Source organism: Taeniopygia guttata, chromosome 7, assembly GCF_048771995.1.
Source record: "Taeniopygia guttata chromosome 7, bTaeGut7.mat, whole genome shotgun sequence".
Taxonomy (NCBI): domain Eukaryota; kingdom Metazoa; phylum Chordata; class Aves; order Passeriformes; family Estrildidae; genus Taeniopygia; species Taeniopygia guttata.
In genome coordinates, this window is record NC_133032.1 from 26,006,257 (window position 1) to 26,021,708 (window position 15,452).

The 15,452-nt window shown below is 39.5% G+C and overlaps 1 protein-coding gene across 1 annotated transcript in view; it reads left to right on the forward strand.

Annotated features, from left to right (window-relative positions):
* STAT4 (signal transducer and activator of transcription 4) overlaps window positions 1-15,452 on the forward strand; it is a 40,724-nt gene that overhangs the window by 19,948 nt on the left and 5,324 nt on the right. The window contains exons 8-21 of the mRNA XM_030277826.4: window positions 779-937; window positions 1,774-1,866; window positions 2,704-2,763; window positions 3,546-3,563; window positions 3,644-3,737; window positions 4,614-4,658; window positions 6,871-6,954; window positions 7,218-7,316; window positions 8,558-8,693; window positions 10,060-10,112; window positions 10,942-11,036; window positions 11,600-11,736; window positions 12,132-12,323; window positions 13,566-13,632. Coding sequence (XP_030133686.1) covers window positions 779-937; window positions 1,774-1,866; window positions 2,704-2,763; window positions 3,546-3,563; window positions 3,644-3,737; window positions 4,614-4,658; window positions 6,871-6,954; window positions 7,218-7,316; window positions 8,558-8,693; window positions 10,060-10,112; window positions 10,942-11,036; window positions 11,600-11,736; window positions 12,132-12,323; window positions 13,566-13,632 — 1,332 coding nt within the window. The remainder of the gene's footprint in view (window positions 1-778; window positions 938-1,773; window positions 1,867-2,703; window positions 2,764-3,545; window positions 3,564-3,643; window positions 3,738-4,613; window positions 4,659-6,870; window positions 6,955-7,217; window positions 7,317-8,557; window positions 8,694-10,059; window positions 10,113-10,941; window positions 11,037-11,599; window positions 11,737-12,131; window positions 12,324-13,565; window positions 13,633-15,452) is intronic.

Sequence of the window (15,452 nt, forward strand, 5' to 3'; positions counted from 1 at the left end):
AATGGCAGTAGTCTCTGTGATGGCAATTCTGAAGTGATTGCAAATAAAAAGAAAATAGCAATATATTTAAAAGATAGTGTACCCAGACAATGTCAACAGAACATTATGGTCATTACTCTCCCATCCAAATTCTCATATGGAAAAGGTGAAGTAAAAAGAATTTAAAAGGAAGGAAAATTACCAAGAAAATTTTAGGACTAAAAAAAAGGTGTTTTTTTGCTTCTTTTTTATCTGTGTAGGTTTCTTTTTTTTTTTTTTTCACTGAAGTATTTTTTTCCCCAATGAACATGCTAAAAATAGCTTTAAAATCTAATTTTATATGCACATATCCTATTGAAGTGTTATCAAGTGTGTTTGGATTTCTTTTTCCTTACTGCTTTTACACTTCTTTAGTCTTGTTAACTTGCTCATTCTATATAAATATTATCCTTTTAAAGAGTACATTTTGCAAAACTCCCGAGTTGTAGGAAATAATTAATCTTGGCACAAGTGCCCTGCATGTTTAACATCAGGACCAGGTATGTATTTCTTCCAAATTATCACAGACAGTGTTGCATTGTTGTGAAAATATTTATCTTTGAAGATAAAGCAGGTGATTTGCCCAATGTACTTATATACTCCTGTAAACAAAAGATGAATGGATGTGAGTTTGGGCAAAGCTGGAAAGCACCACTCAATACAGATTCTGATTTTCCCCAAGCAAGAACTTCAGTAGTTCTTGCATTCTAAGAAACAGTTTACAAGAAAGATTGCAAATTAACCTTTTGTCTTGCTGTAGCTTTACGCTGTTAGCAGAGAGTCTCTTTCAAGTCAGAAGGCAACTAGAAAAGCTGGATGAACTCTTGACCAGGCTGACTTACGATGGGGACCCTATTCCTGTGCAAAGACCTCAGCTGCTGGAAAAAGTCAACTTTCTGCTCTACAACCTTTTCCGGAAGTGCGTAAGCCACTGCCAAGTGCAGAACTTTACCTCAACTGGTACAACAACGAGAACACACTGTTAAGAAAAAGGAAAAAAAAAAGTTTGAATGTCTGAGGATTTTAAGGACCAGGTTCCTAACACAAGAAGTATGTACAGCTGTCGTCAGAATTCACAGAAACTGAAGGTTCCAGGCAGCTTCTCATGGGTAGCATTTAGGGGTTTGTCATCAAGTTCTGACTCTTAAATGAATGCCAGAAATCCCCTTGTTCTAGGAGGAGTTATCTACATTCTGCTGAGAAAAGCCCTCTCAAGCTATACTTCTTGCTGCCCTCCCAGCTCACACTTCTATTAGCAGATAAAATATTAGCATAATTTCTCTTGCCTTTTGTACAGGCTATACTAGAGATATACTACAACTGAGTTCTCTGAAAGCAAAGTGGGCTCAATTGTTTGCTCTACACATATATACAAATTAAAATTATAGTTTAATGAATATAATTTAATTTAATTGGAGTTATGCTTAGTGTATTTTCATACTCTGTTTTATGGCTCTGATAAAATTTTGGAAGACCAAGACTTTTATCATCGTTGTATTTTAGAATTATAGAATTTGGTGTGATTTTCAGTGTCTTACAAATATCTGTTTCTCATGGGAACAATTTCAGGGAAAGTTAGACCACTGGATCAGTTTGAGAACTGAGAGCTGGAATGCATAGTTCCCACTTTGGCATCTTTAGAGAAATAAGTCTTTGAGCAATATCAGCCCCTTTCCCTTTCCCCTTCGCCAAAAAAACTCCATCTCTTTGTCCATACGTATTCCTAAAAACCTATTTGTTTCACTTCTCACACAGCTCCTTCGTGGTTGAAAGGCAGCCCTGCATGCCAACACACCCCCAGAGGCCAATGGTTCTCAAAACTTTAATACAGTTCACTGTTAAATTAAGGTAAGGGAAAAAATCTGATATAAACTCCTTCATTCGTGTACAGTATTTTATCCTAGGAGAATCTAGAAAGCAAAGCAGGGAATTCAATTGCAGGGAATTTTTCTGGAATGGGGATATGAAGTCCACAGAATCTGCACGCAGAACAAGTGGCAGTAAAGAGTAAAACACAAGGAAGAAAGGCACACTGTGGCTAAAGGCAGAACCTTTAGGGTTCTGTATGCATCAAATTCTTGTTCTAATGACTTTAAAAACTGAGTAAATAATGATCCTTATCACACAACCCAAAATCAGAATACTCACAGCCACTTCTGCACAGAGAAAGAGAAACTGCTGCATTTTGGGGGTCTTGGGTGAATCACAGACAAGTTACTTCTCTCCCAGAAACTCCTTCTCCGACTTTGTGAAAGAGCAAAGGTTGGAGAAGAACTGTCATTTCATTTCCACCTTGCAGCTCAAAGTTCATGGAGGGCTGGGGGTGAGAAGAGGTGCATGAAGAAGGAAAGCACACAGATGTGTATCTGTGATGCAGTCAGAGATTACACAAATCCATTTCCTAATTAGTACTACTATGATGTCTCTCCAGCCACTCCCGCAAACACATGCTAACTTTTCTACACACTTAGAGGGAGGGTAGGGCACCCACCACTGGAGCAGCCCAGCTCCTCTTTCTGAGTATACAACCCTGTGTATACTGTGTATAAAATGTGTTGTAATCCTAGATGCCTAATCTGTTTTCAGTTTATAATAATTTCTGATGCTTTAATCTGGAGCAACCAGTCTAGTGTTTTCTGGTGAGACATTCTGTTAATATTCACTCTCTCATTTTCTGTTTTGAAGGTTGCTAATTAAACTGCCAGAGCTGAACTACCAGATCAGAGTGAAAGCAACTATTGACAAGTAAGAAACTTAAAAGTGAAGATATTCTGTTGCTCCCTACAGAGACAACACAGGTTTTTTCAGTGGCTACCCTATCTGATTTTTAAACTCCTTTTAAAAGGAAAAGGGAAAAAAAATTAAAAACCCACCAGTTAAAAGATCAGAGTAACACTTCTTTTTTTATATGGAAGACTTCTTTTTTAAAAACAAGGCTGCTAAGACTAATTGATGGTTTCAAATTAGAGGCAAGAAGTCCATTTAAGATTTGTTTCAAGACTTAGGAAAAAAATCATCAGACTGATACAGCAGCATTACAGAAAAGTTTGAAATCAAACTGTATTGCATTTATGAGCTAGTTAGTTTTGAAATAGCTCTGAGCTCTCACAGTGCAACATCCCCAGCCCTAGGTACCAGCTACCTCCCTCCTTCTGCTTGTTGTGGTTCTGCAAGCCCCTAAAAACCACCTTGGCTGCATGGACATAGATGTGGGCCCAAAAAAAAAGAGAGAAAACACCCAGTGAGGAGGGGACAACAGAGAAGCCAGGGCTGTTTCTCTCAGAAGCTGTGTGAAACCATGTGATAATAAATAGCAAGATAAAGTACACTATGGCCAGATGCAAAAGTCTAAGTGGACAGTATGGATTTCAGTTCTTCAGCTTAAAAATTGTAGTTGTAGGGTCAATACAAACAAACTTTGAGCAGGCAAAATCTACCATCTCAGATATGCTTCTCAGTACAAATTCTGTCTCAACATTTACTGATTCACAACCCGTTTCCTCTCCCCCACCCCTCTTCTCTTTTAGGAATGTTTCAACTGTAAGGTAAGACAACAAAATATCACATATATTAATTTTGTCCAATACAATGGTATTTGAGTACATAACTGTCATATCCTCTGCAGTAACCGTAGGTTTGTTCTGTGTGGAACACATGTGAAAGCCATGAACATGGATGAGTCTGCAAATGGAAGCTTGTCAGTAGAATTTCGACATTTGGTAGGTTTGACACTTTTTTACTGTTGTGTGTAGATAAAAGATTCTTTAGAAACTCTGGAGGGAGAACTGTATTACTGTCAAGGCCACAGTCATTTTCTTTCTATTTGTATATAAAGATTACTCCTAGAACCTCTTTATGCCATTCCATACTTCATTCATTCCATAAAATAAGACTATATGTTTTTACAGAAATGAGAAAGCAAATCCTAATTACCTAATTATCAGAAAAGGAAAGAGTAATCATGCTGAATTAAAAAGCTTCACAGAAACTGAGTTTGGCTAAAAAAACCCCAAACACCAAACCAACTACAGCAAAAAAAAAAAACAAACCAAGCAGAAAAACCCAACACACAGAAAAAACAAACAAAAAACCTAAACCACACCACAATTTTCTAGGGGAGATAGAACTGAATGCTTGAAATCTATCGGAAATTAATGCCTGTGATAAAGCCTCGTGAGAGACTAGAGCACTGCTTGTGTAAGTTCTCTGAGAGCCCAGTGACTCCTGCTTTCTGACTAACACTCTCTTACCTGTGGTAATTTTGGGGCTTAACCACAGATGCAGTGCATCAGAGCAGTTTTGCAAAAAGAGATTGAGATCGATGGTTTTTAGCGTGGTTTTTATTTTTTTGTGGGATACACTTGACAAGCACCCTTTGTTACATTAACTTAGTTTCCTAAAAAATTCTTTAAAAATATCAGAAGACTCCTCACTGAATAGAATTTTCCATGTGCAGAGTCTTCATTAGACTTCATTTGTATATTGCAAATAAAATCTTATTATAAGTAAGAACATCCTGGTTATAAATTATGTTATTTATATGTACTTCTGCCTATAGCTTCTCTGATACATAAATATTGCTTTGCTTTATACAGCAACCCAAAGAAATGAAAACAAGTGCTGGAAGCAAAGGAAATGAGGTTTGTGCATTTATTTTACATGTTGTTTTTGCATACTCCCACAAATATTTCACATTTGATTTTATTTAAATCAAAGAGTTGTTAGATTTTGAAATATATACAAAGTACATGATCCAATTATTATGTTAGTATAAGTATAATGAGGACAGTTTGGAACAACTGAAATTGTAATTGCATGCCTGAAGTCTGTATATTGAAAAAGTTACAATAGAAGGTAGAGAGAGATAATTCAAATGTGTGCATCCCAATAAAAGGTTACCTTTTTGATCATTTACATTTTGAAAAATCAAACAAACAAAATCAAATAAGCTTTTAAATATTATTTTTGGGTTGAAATAATTGTTTCCTATAGGCAAGGTCCTTTAAATATATGTTCTGCTGCTCAGGTTCACAGCTGAAGTCAGGATGTCATTATCTTTGCATCAAAGGGGTTTGCTGCCTCAGCCAGGACCAAAAATGTGCTTCATTTACTTGTACTTGTCCCAGCCTGGTCATAGGTTCCCCTCTCGTGGTGACTCTGTGTATGGCATGACAGCACTAAAAACACCATAACTGAGGGTAAAGTTGTATTAACAAGTTAAAAAAAAAAAAAAAAAAAAAAAATCACATCACAGCCCAAATAGCTGTAGTCATGCAAGAACAAGAGTTATTTGAAGTATTCTTTAAGTCCAAAGCAAAAGGTGTGATCAGCATGAGGAATTTGACCAAAACCTAAAGCAGAAGATATGTGTGCCTGGTTCACACACATTTCTGAACAGAACAACTCACCACCCGATTAGCAAGACTGAAACTCAAGGCTCGCCTCCCAGTTACTTTGCTGCTTACAAAATCACTGATACCACAACAAGCAAATGCAAAATTGTAGGTTAAGAAGTGTTGGCACTCCAGTTTTGGCAGCCATTCCCTCCCACTTTTACACATTGTGCTTTTAAAACTATATAAAGCTATCACAGGGCTGTGGAGAATTAGGACAGCTGAACTGTGACCTGATTCACTGCTGATTTCCTCAAACAGAACCTCTCCTTGGTCAAGTCAGTCTGTGAAAGTGGTTATTAGCAGAACAAGAGTTGGGATTTTCTTTGTTAACAGCAACTATAATGCTTTCAAAACTTGGTTTGTTATAGGACGTTCAGTATGCTAAAAGTGTAGTTAAATATAACTGGCCTCATTAAAAAAAAAAAAAAAAAAAAAAAAGTGGATGTTCTCTATCTTAGATTTGTCCTTTCATGCAGATGTACCTCTTTGCCTAGATGACTTTCCCATGAGAAAAATTTGCTTCTGCAAAATCATAATGGGGGGAAGAAGGGTTGTTTCACCAACCCTTTACAACTTTGTGTCAGAAATACAGGTTGAGCTGGATATTTCAGTAAGGGAAAGCATTTTGATTTGCAATTTTAAATTTTTTTTAAAGAAAAGTCTGACATGACAAATGCATGATGAGGAGGGAAAGACCAACAACAATGAAAACTGGGAAAGAGCAAATATATTTTTACACTTTGAGCTCTGAGGATGGAAATGTATTTCAGGAAATCTGTTTCCTAAGGGGCAGAGATTAGGATCTTTACAGAGCTATGCTGCTTTGTAATCAAATCAAATGCTAATACAGCAAACTTTAATCAACAATGACAAACAGATTTTAGTTTTTTTCTATCCAAGAAAAGCTTGGGATCTTAATACCAGATTTCCTTTGGATTAATGATTTAGGCCTGTAGTCCTTCAACTAGTACCCACAGCAAACCTGGATGAAGGCATATTTGTCATTAAGGCTGTGGCTATTTGCTTTGTTTCTAGTTTGTTTCTCATTGAAGTTGAACATACCTGTTCAAAGTCCAATTGTCAATTAGCAAGGAAACTTTAGGAAAAGGAAAGTTGGAGACATCCTTTATCAGACACAAAAAATTACCTGTTAACTTCTTGTATGTAAATCTGTGTTTAAAAGTACCATTTTAGAAAAATATATAAGTTTAGAAGTACTGTTTTAACAATATTAAGGGGTTATTTTATATTCATCAGAAAAAATACCAGACTTCTGTACTAATTTAATGTCAGAGTTGAACAAACAAATTGTTTCCTTCGCTTCCTTCTTTTCCTGTTCTGCTTATACATTTGATGTGAGTTTTCTCTCCAAGTGTAACCTCAGCAGCTGGATCACTAAAACAGTGTTAAATGCCAGCTGTGCACTCCCAGCTTTATAACCTTGTTATTCCCTCAGGGCCCTCACATGGTGACTGAGGAACTGCACTCCATCAGCTTTGAAACACAGGTCTGCCTGTACGGATTGACCATCAATTTGGAAGTGAGTATTCAGGACAGATTATCTGGGGCAGGAGAAAAAGCCATTTTCCAGCAGTTTATAGAAGTACAACTGTGCTGGGCCACACCACAGGTCTGCCTACCCTCGGTGAGGCCCCCAGCAGTAACCACAAGGTGACACAAGATTTCCAGAACTTCTGGAAAAGAAGTCTGTGCTTTGGGAAGAATGAGAGGTTAAAAACCCACAGCACAGCACTAATACTTTCCTCAGCAGCATTTACACAGGGCATTCATTCTCTCCACCAGACCAGCTCTTTGCCTGTGGTGATGATTTCCAATGTCAGCCAACTGCCCAACGCATGGGCCTCTATTATTTGGTACAACCTGTCAACCAATGATCCTCAGGTAGGTCCTCAGTATGCAAAATACTGACTTTCTGCATTTTCACATTTGTATTATTTGGTTACTAAGTACATTAAGTGTAAAAAAGATGTATTTCCCTTTTGAACTGGCCTTATTTTTGTCACGTACACAATTATCTACCTTGCACTTTATTGTTGCTCTCTTTATCTTTCTTCCCCTGCCCAGATATAAAACCACATGTACCTTTAGCTTTTCTTTTTGTAGCCTAAAGTAGTAGTTCTTAAACTTAGGAAAGGTGACAGGCATTCTTCATAACTTCTCTAACTTCACTAGTTTTAATTTATCTTTCTTGCGTGTGGCTGACTAAAACTAGACCTGTTAGAAAATAATTCTACCAGTACAACTCCAAACCATGAAAGCAAGCATATAGGTGAATCTGTAATGTACTTAAGGGCTGCTTTCCCCCATTGGATTTTATAGTAACTTGGGCTTTCTGTGGAGATTATAAATGTTAAGTAGCAACTTCTATTGGCTCTAACCCTGAGCAAAGGCAGAATCATTCTTTCTAAGGCTCCAGCTGTCTCAGCACATATTTTATATTCAGTCACTGTTACTGTATTTGCAGACTGTAGAACAGGGCTGTCAGTGGCTCTCAGGCTTTTAGCTGGGGATTAGTGCAGTCACACAGATGCTCAGAGTAGGGAAAGGGGCAGACAGTCTGCCATAGTGGCAGGCAAGCTGACCAGCAAGCTGGACTGCATTATCACTCTGTGATACTCCAAAGAGTTTTTGCACAGTCTTCAGTATGTCCATTGTGTGTACAATCAAAAAGAAAACACAAATGAAAAAACTAAGATAAGCCAAATGATTCAACAGCACCAGATCAGTATGTAATGGTTTAAAGTTTCCATGCACTAAGCATTAAAATATACTGATAATATCTCGATTTTTTTTTTTTTTTTTACAAGATTTAAGCTGACACATATTTTCACTGTCTTTACACAGGACACTACCAGAGGCATAGCAAGGTATTTTAACATCCAAGATGCACACAGGGACTTTAGCTCTCTCTAGGAGTCTCATCCTACAGCCCCGCTCATGCACTCCACTGGAGCTTGCTGGGTGCTGCAGGCAGGAGGGCCCACACGTTTGCCCCAGTGCTTCCCCACACACAGAGCTCACTTTCAACACTTCCAGATTCTGCTCAAGTACTTGCAGCCTCCTCTTACAGCCTGATATGTATTTCATGGTTGCTAGCTAAACAAAGCATTCATCTGTTGCAGAATTTGTCTTTCTTCAACAACCCCCCTGCTGCCACTTTAAGCCAGCTCTTAGAAGTACTGAGCTGGCAATTCTCATCATACGTTGGTCGTGGACTCAATTCTGAACAGCTCAACATGCTGGCAGAGAAACTTGTGGGTAAGTGTATAGAAATATACAGATTTTATTTGCTTTGGGGTTCTTATATTTGGTAGTTACAGGTAGGGGCTTTAAGTACGTGTTTAGTACCAGCTGACAACTATGCCCCACACAGCCACCCAATCCCCCAGAGTGAGATGGGGAGAGAATTGGAAGGGTAAAGTGAGAAAACTCATGGGTCAAGCTAAAGACAGTTTAACACACAAAGCAAAAGCCACACATGCACACAAGGCAAACAAGGAATTCATTCACTACCTCCCCATCTGCAGGCAAGTGTTCAGCCTGGAAATCAGGACTGGATTCATCACACAAAGGAGTTACTTGGGAAGACTGATGCCATCGCCCCAAACATCCCCTCCTTCCTCCTTCTTACCCCTAAGTAGACATGCTGAGCATGCCACCATATGGTGCAGAATATCCTTTTGGCCGGTTAGGATCAGCTATCCTAGCTGTGTCCTCTCCCAGCTTCCAGCACTCCCAGCCCCTTTGCTCATGGGAGGGTTGAGAGGCAGAAAAGACCTTCACTGTGTGTAAGCCCTCCTTGGCAAGAACTAAAACATCCCTGTATTACCAACACTGTTCCCAGCATAAATCCAAAACACACTGGCTACTGTGAAGAAAATGAACTCCACCCCAGCCAAAACCAGCATGGCATGACCTCCACTTCCAGAGCTGATGTTAAAAATGTCACAATGACAATTCTTTGCTTTAAAGAAAAGCTAGTGTCAGCTTATTCTTATCACAGAGTATTTCAACTTTCGAACTTCCAGGCTGCTCAACCAAAGGAAGAGGGCATCAAAGTCACACCGAACTGTAATGTTGTTTTGGTTTCTTAACAACTATCTCATACATCTGAAATAAAAAGGAAATATTTTTGCTTGCTTATGAGGTTTTGTTTGGGTTTTGTTTTTTTTTCATTTTAAGTATCTGTCCTTGTGGGTTCGTTCATTTCTGGGACCTCACCAGAGATACTTCACTGGTGTCAGCACAGCCAAGAGGCCCTGTAACCTCAGCAAGATGAACTACTGAGTACTCTGAGACCCAAGTGTGCCCCACAAGGGAGAGGCCCTGGGGAAAGATGAGAAGTAACATTTAGGCTAAAAACTGAAACTGAGCACATTGTGTTGCAAAAACCAAGTCACAGGCTACTTTACGCAAGTATATCCAAAACTATTATCACCTGCTTCGAAAGAATACAGAAAACCAGATCTACAGTCCCTTAGCATACCCCTCCCCAAGTCAGGATGTATTGTACTTCTCCCCTCACTCCCCACACCCAACTATAAAGATATCAAGCAATATCTATTTCATAACTTCAGCATAATACCTGTACCATTTGGGCTTTTTTTTTTTTCCCCTCTTTCAGGACAGCAAGTCAGTTACAATGATTATCAACTATCCTGGGCAAAGTTCTGCAAGGTACTGTTCCAAAAGTAACACTAAATTCTTATTTCTCATAACACCCAGAGCCATGCCTATCTTTGTTTCTCTGATGCTGCTGCTAAGATTCCCACTTGCCATATGTGGGACTTCCAGCTCAGCATAATCACATCCTTTGTAAAAATTTAACTAGGGAGAAAACACTTCCAGAATCCTAAAGCTTGGGATTAGGGATCTACTTAGTTATATTGCTACAGATATCAGAAACTGCCATTACAGTGTGCCTTATATATTTCTGTATATGATCAATTGAAAGTCTCACCAAAGAAGGCAATACATTTTTCATAAAGAATAAGTAAGATTTTTAATATGTTTAGTTTTGACCTAAATTATTTCAAGACAGTCAATATATGCAATAACTTTGATGAGGAACAGAGAATATATTGATAAAGAAGGGCAAGCTCCTTTAATTTATACTAACTATGTTATTTAAACAAGTGCAGAATCTTGGAGGGAAGTTCAACTTTCTCATCATCTTTTCACTCAAAATACAAATTTATAACTAGGAAGAAACCACATATGTGATTTTTATTTTCCCTGAAAACTAGGTGCTTCAAATACATATCTTATAAATCAGTTGGTTTTAGGTCAGGTTGAAAGAGAGATGTTACTCAAAACCACAGCTCAAATTGTGATTTTCACTTGAGAAAAGTAGTTTATTTTTAAGAAACTGAGAACTGTCAGCAACATTGGGTAACATCACGCTCATGATTCTCCTCTCGTGTGTGTTGTTTGTGTTTGTGGTTGTTTGTGTGGGGGCTGGTTGTGGGGTTTTGTTTGTGTTTGTGGTTGTTTTTTTAACTGTTAGGAACATTTGCCTGGGAAGTCTTTTACCTTTTGGGTTTGGCTTGAAGCAATCCTGGACTTGATTAAAAAACACATTCTTCCTCTTTGGATTGATGGGTGAGCAAAAAGGGAACTGGTGTATATTGATCTCTCTCCACATTTTCTCTGTCCTTTACTCATGTCAGTTTTAGCCATGCAGAGGAGTATTTGCAACGAGTTTAACATTTCTGTCTCCCTTCTCCCATTCATAACTTTTGGAAATTGCTGCCAAAGGGGAACAACATGGCATCTCTTAGAAATGCAGGTTTAGATCTATTCTTCAGTTCTGTCCATTCCAGCAAGCACTGGGATAAATTTCAACAGGCTTCATAGTCCTTTGAGCTCAATGCCATACTCCATGTGTAATCACAAAAAGCCTTGGTCATAGTACCCAAGCCTCATAAAGCTTTGTAACCAGGTTTTGAACACCTGTATAAAGTCTCGCCAGATCAAGGCCAGGCTGGATAGTTCTGAGCAACCTGGTCTGGTGAAAGATGTCCCTGTCCACAACAGGGGGTTTGGAACCAAGTGAACTTTAAGGTCCCTTCCAAACCAGGCCCTTCTATGATTCTACACATTGCACAGATTAAAGTCTGTATTTTTTTCCAAAAGCAAACCCATGATTTCCTGTTTTACCTCAGGTACGTAATGGGATTTGTAAGCAAAGAAAAGGAACGAATTCTGCTGAAAGACAAGACACCAGGAACATTTTTATTAAGGTTTAGTGAGAGCAATCTGGGTGGAATTACCTTTACTTGGGTGGATCAGCTAGAAAATGGTAAGTATAATTAAAATTTTAAAAAACTCCAGGCCAAAAACTCAAACTCTGCAATATACCTGCAATACAGGAGTGAAGTTTTGTTTGGTTTGAAAGTAAAATTTACATGTATCTGGTCGTAGTATGGTTTTGGACAAGATACAAGTGTCATAATTTCTCAAACACAAACCAAAACTCTGACATTCTGAGCTCTTTACATTAACAAAGCTCTCTATGAGGTGTACCTGCTAACTGCAGGCTTTAGATTTGTTTCCAAATATGCAGAAATTAAATACTGAAAGGTACTAACATAGGTAAGAACAGGTAACGCCTATACAAGTGTAAACCTCAAAGGAAAGGCAAAAATGTGCTGCAGCTGCTCATCTGTAAGTTATGGTGCCTTTGTGTTTTTGCAGGAGATGTAACATTTCATTCGGTGGAACCCTACAACAAAGGTCGCTTATCTGCCCTGCCTTTTGCCGACATACTGCGCGATTACAAAGTTATCATGGCAGACAATGTTCCTGAAAACCCCCTGAAGTACCTGTATCCAGATATCCCTAAAGATAAGGCCTTTGGCAAACACTACAGCTGTCAGCCAAACGAAGGTAGAGGCTCCATTTCTCTATTAACCCTTCCTGCACAGCAGCTGCAAAGTCAAGAGGCAATTTGAGGACTGTAGGGAGAGGAGGGAGAGAACAGATTAAGATGCCTCCTTTAATAGTCATCTTCAAGAGAACTGTTTTAACATGTGTCTGTCATTTAGACAGCTTCATTTTGCAAATACAGCTCTAGTCTTAGAGGTTACATTAGAGGTGATGACAATACTCAAAAAAAGCTAAGAAATAGATTTTTTTTTCCCCCTGACTGATGCACCACAAAATTCAGTGCTTGGGTGTTTAATGGAGAGGAAACTGAAAAGTCATCCTGCTTATTGACTGCATAGTTGTGTTACACTGTAGCATGTTGTCGCTTTAATTTCAAGAAAACTCAGTATTTCCCAAACAGCTTGGAACCCCTACTTGGTTTCATTTCATGCAATGGAACCCTAAAAAAAGGCTGTTTATCTGTACCACCTTTTGCCAATATACTGCACAATTACAAAGTTATTATGGCAGACAATGTTTCTGAAAACCTTTGGCAACTGCACTGGAAAATTCAAAAAGCCTTAACAAGGATGGTTTCAAATATGTTCAGGCTCATGTTCTTTTTTGTCCAAGTTACAAGTCATCTCATTTTTAGATCAAATTCATTCTCACTTAAAGAAAGCCTCTAAGCCTTAATTTTTTAATAGATAAAACACATTATTCTAGAATTTCAGTATCAAAGGTTACAATTCCATTTGAACTCAAATTCCTACACAACTCAAAAATATTTGGAGACTACAGTATTTTTCTCCCTCTTCATTTTAACTCAGTGTACTTTACCTAATGCTCCAATCATCTAAAATCTTACATATAGGCTTAATTTTGTGCAAAAGAATTAGAATACAGAATACATGGCTGAAGCTATATCTATAGAGACAGAGCTCCAAGCATTTGCAGAACTGAAATCTGCAGGCTCAGAGTACCAAACTTAAAGAACTGTATACTTGCTTTGAAGGCCTAACGAAATCTCTTTCATCAGTTGCAGTATTATCTTGTGATTCATATCAAGGGAGCACAGGCAATTCTGTGACTAAGATCTGAACTCAAGGACTAATATCAGGAATTCCCCTCACTTTCATGGCTATTTATTTATGCAGGGACTTCACAATTTATTATTGTCTGCAGTACTGCAAGCAAATAATCCATTTCAAATAGATAATAAAATGACTACACAATATTTAACTTCTCTACTATTTATTCTAGTCTCAAAACCCTCGGATGGAGGAGGGAAAGGTTATGTTCCTTCTGTATTTATCCCAGTCTCCAAAATGTAAGTATCTTCAGAGGTATGTTACACTTTAACTGTTACTTTTATTTAATTTATAGAATCACAGAATAATGAGGTTGGAAGAGACCTCTAAGATCATCAAGTCCAACCTATGCCCTAACACCTCAACTAGACTATAGCACTAAATGACACATCCAGTCTTTTTTAAACACATCCAGAGATGGTGGTTCTACCACCTCCCTGGGAAGACAATTCCAGTACTTTATTATTCTTTCAGTGAAAAACTTTTTCCTGATATCCAACCTAAACCTTCCCTGACATAGCTTGAGGCTGTGTCCTCTTGTTCTGCCAGTTGCTGCCCGGTGGAAGAGACCGACCCCCACCTGTCTGCAACCTCCCTTCAGGAAGCTGTAGAGAGCAATAAGGTCACCTCTAAGCCTCCTCTTCTCCAGACTAAACAACCCAGTTCCTTCAAACGTTCCTCACAGGGCTTGTGTTCAAGCCCCTCACCAGCCTTGTTGCCCTCCTCTGGATGCGCACAAGCACCTCAATGTCCTTCCCAAACTGAGGGCCCAGAACTGGACTCAGCACTTAAGGTGTGGCCTCACCAGCATCGAGTACAGGGGAAGAATGACCTCTCTGCTCCTGCTGGTCACACAATTCCTAATGCAGGCACGGAGCCATTGGCCTTCTTGGCCACCAAGGCACATTGCTGGCTCATATCCAACCGGCTGTCGACCAGCACCCCCAGGTCCCTTTCCGCCTGAACGCTGTCCAGCCACACGGTCCCCAGCCTGTAACGCTGTAGAGGATTTTTGTGGCCAAAATGTAGAACTCAGCACTTAGACTTACTAAACTTCATGCTGTTGGACTCTGTTCGTCCATCCAACCAATCTAAGTCTCTCTGCAGAGCCCTCCTTCCTTCCAATAGATCAACACAAGCTCCCAGCGTAGTATCGTCTGCAAATTTACTAATGAAGACTCGATGCCCTCATCCATGTCATCAATAAAAATATTAAATAGAACTGGTCCCAGCACAGAGCCCTGAGGGACACCACTGGTGACTGTCCCCAGCTGGATGCAGCACTGCTCACCACCACTCTCTGGGCCTGGCTATCCAGACAGTTCCTAACCCAGCAAAGAGTGCTCCTGTCCAAGCCATGGGCTGCCAGCTTCTCCAGGTGTGCTGTGGGAGACAGTGTCAAAGGCCTTGCTGAAGTCCAAATAGACAACATCCACAGCCTTTCCTGCATCCACCAGGCAGGTGGCCTGGTCATAAAGAGAGACCAGGTTGGTCAGACGTGACCTACCCTTCATAAACCCCTGCTGGCTGGGTCTGATACCCTGGCCATCCTGTAAGTGCTGTGTGATAGCACTAAGTATGAACTGTTCCATTATCTTACCAGGTACTGAGGTCAGGCTAACTGGCCTGTAATTGTCAGGATCCTCCTTCCTACCGTTTTTATAAACGGGTGTCACATTGGCCAGTTTCCAATCGTCTGGAACTTCACCAGTGAGCCACAAGTCTTAATAAATGATGGAGAGTGGCTTCACAAGCTCGTCTGCCAGCTCCCTCATCACCCTAGGGTGGATCCTATCTGGTCCCATTGATTTATAAATATCCAAGTGTCCCAGCAGTTCTCTGACTGCCTCTTCTTAGGTAACAAGAGGACCAATCTGATCCCTGACACCACCTACCAACCCCTGAGGATAGCTATCTTGAAGACAAGCTGTATTACCACTTAAGACTGAGGCAAAGAAGGCATCAAGCATTTCCACCTTTTCCTCATCTTTAGTTACTAGGTTGGTTGCCTGCCTGATCCAACAAGGAACAGAGGTCCGTTACACCCTTCCTTTTGCTA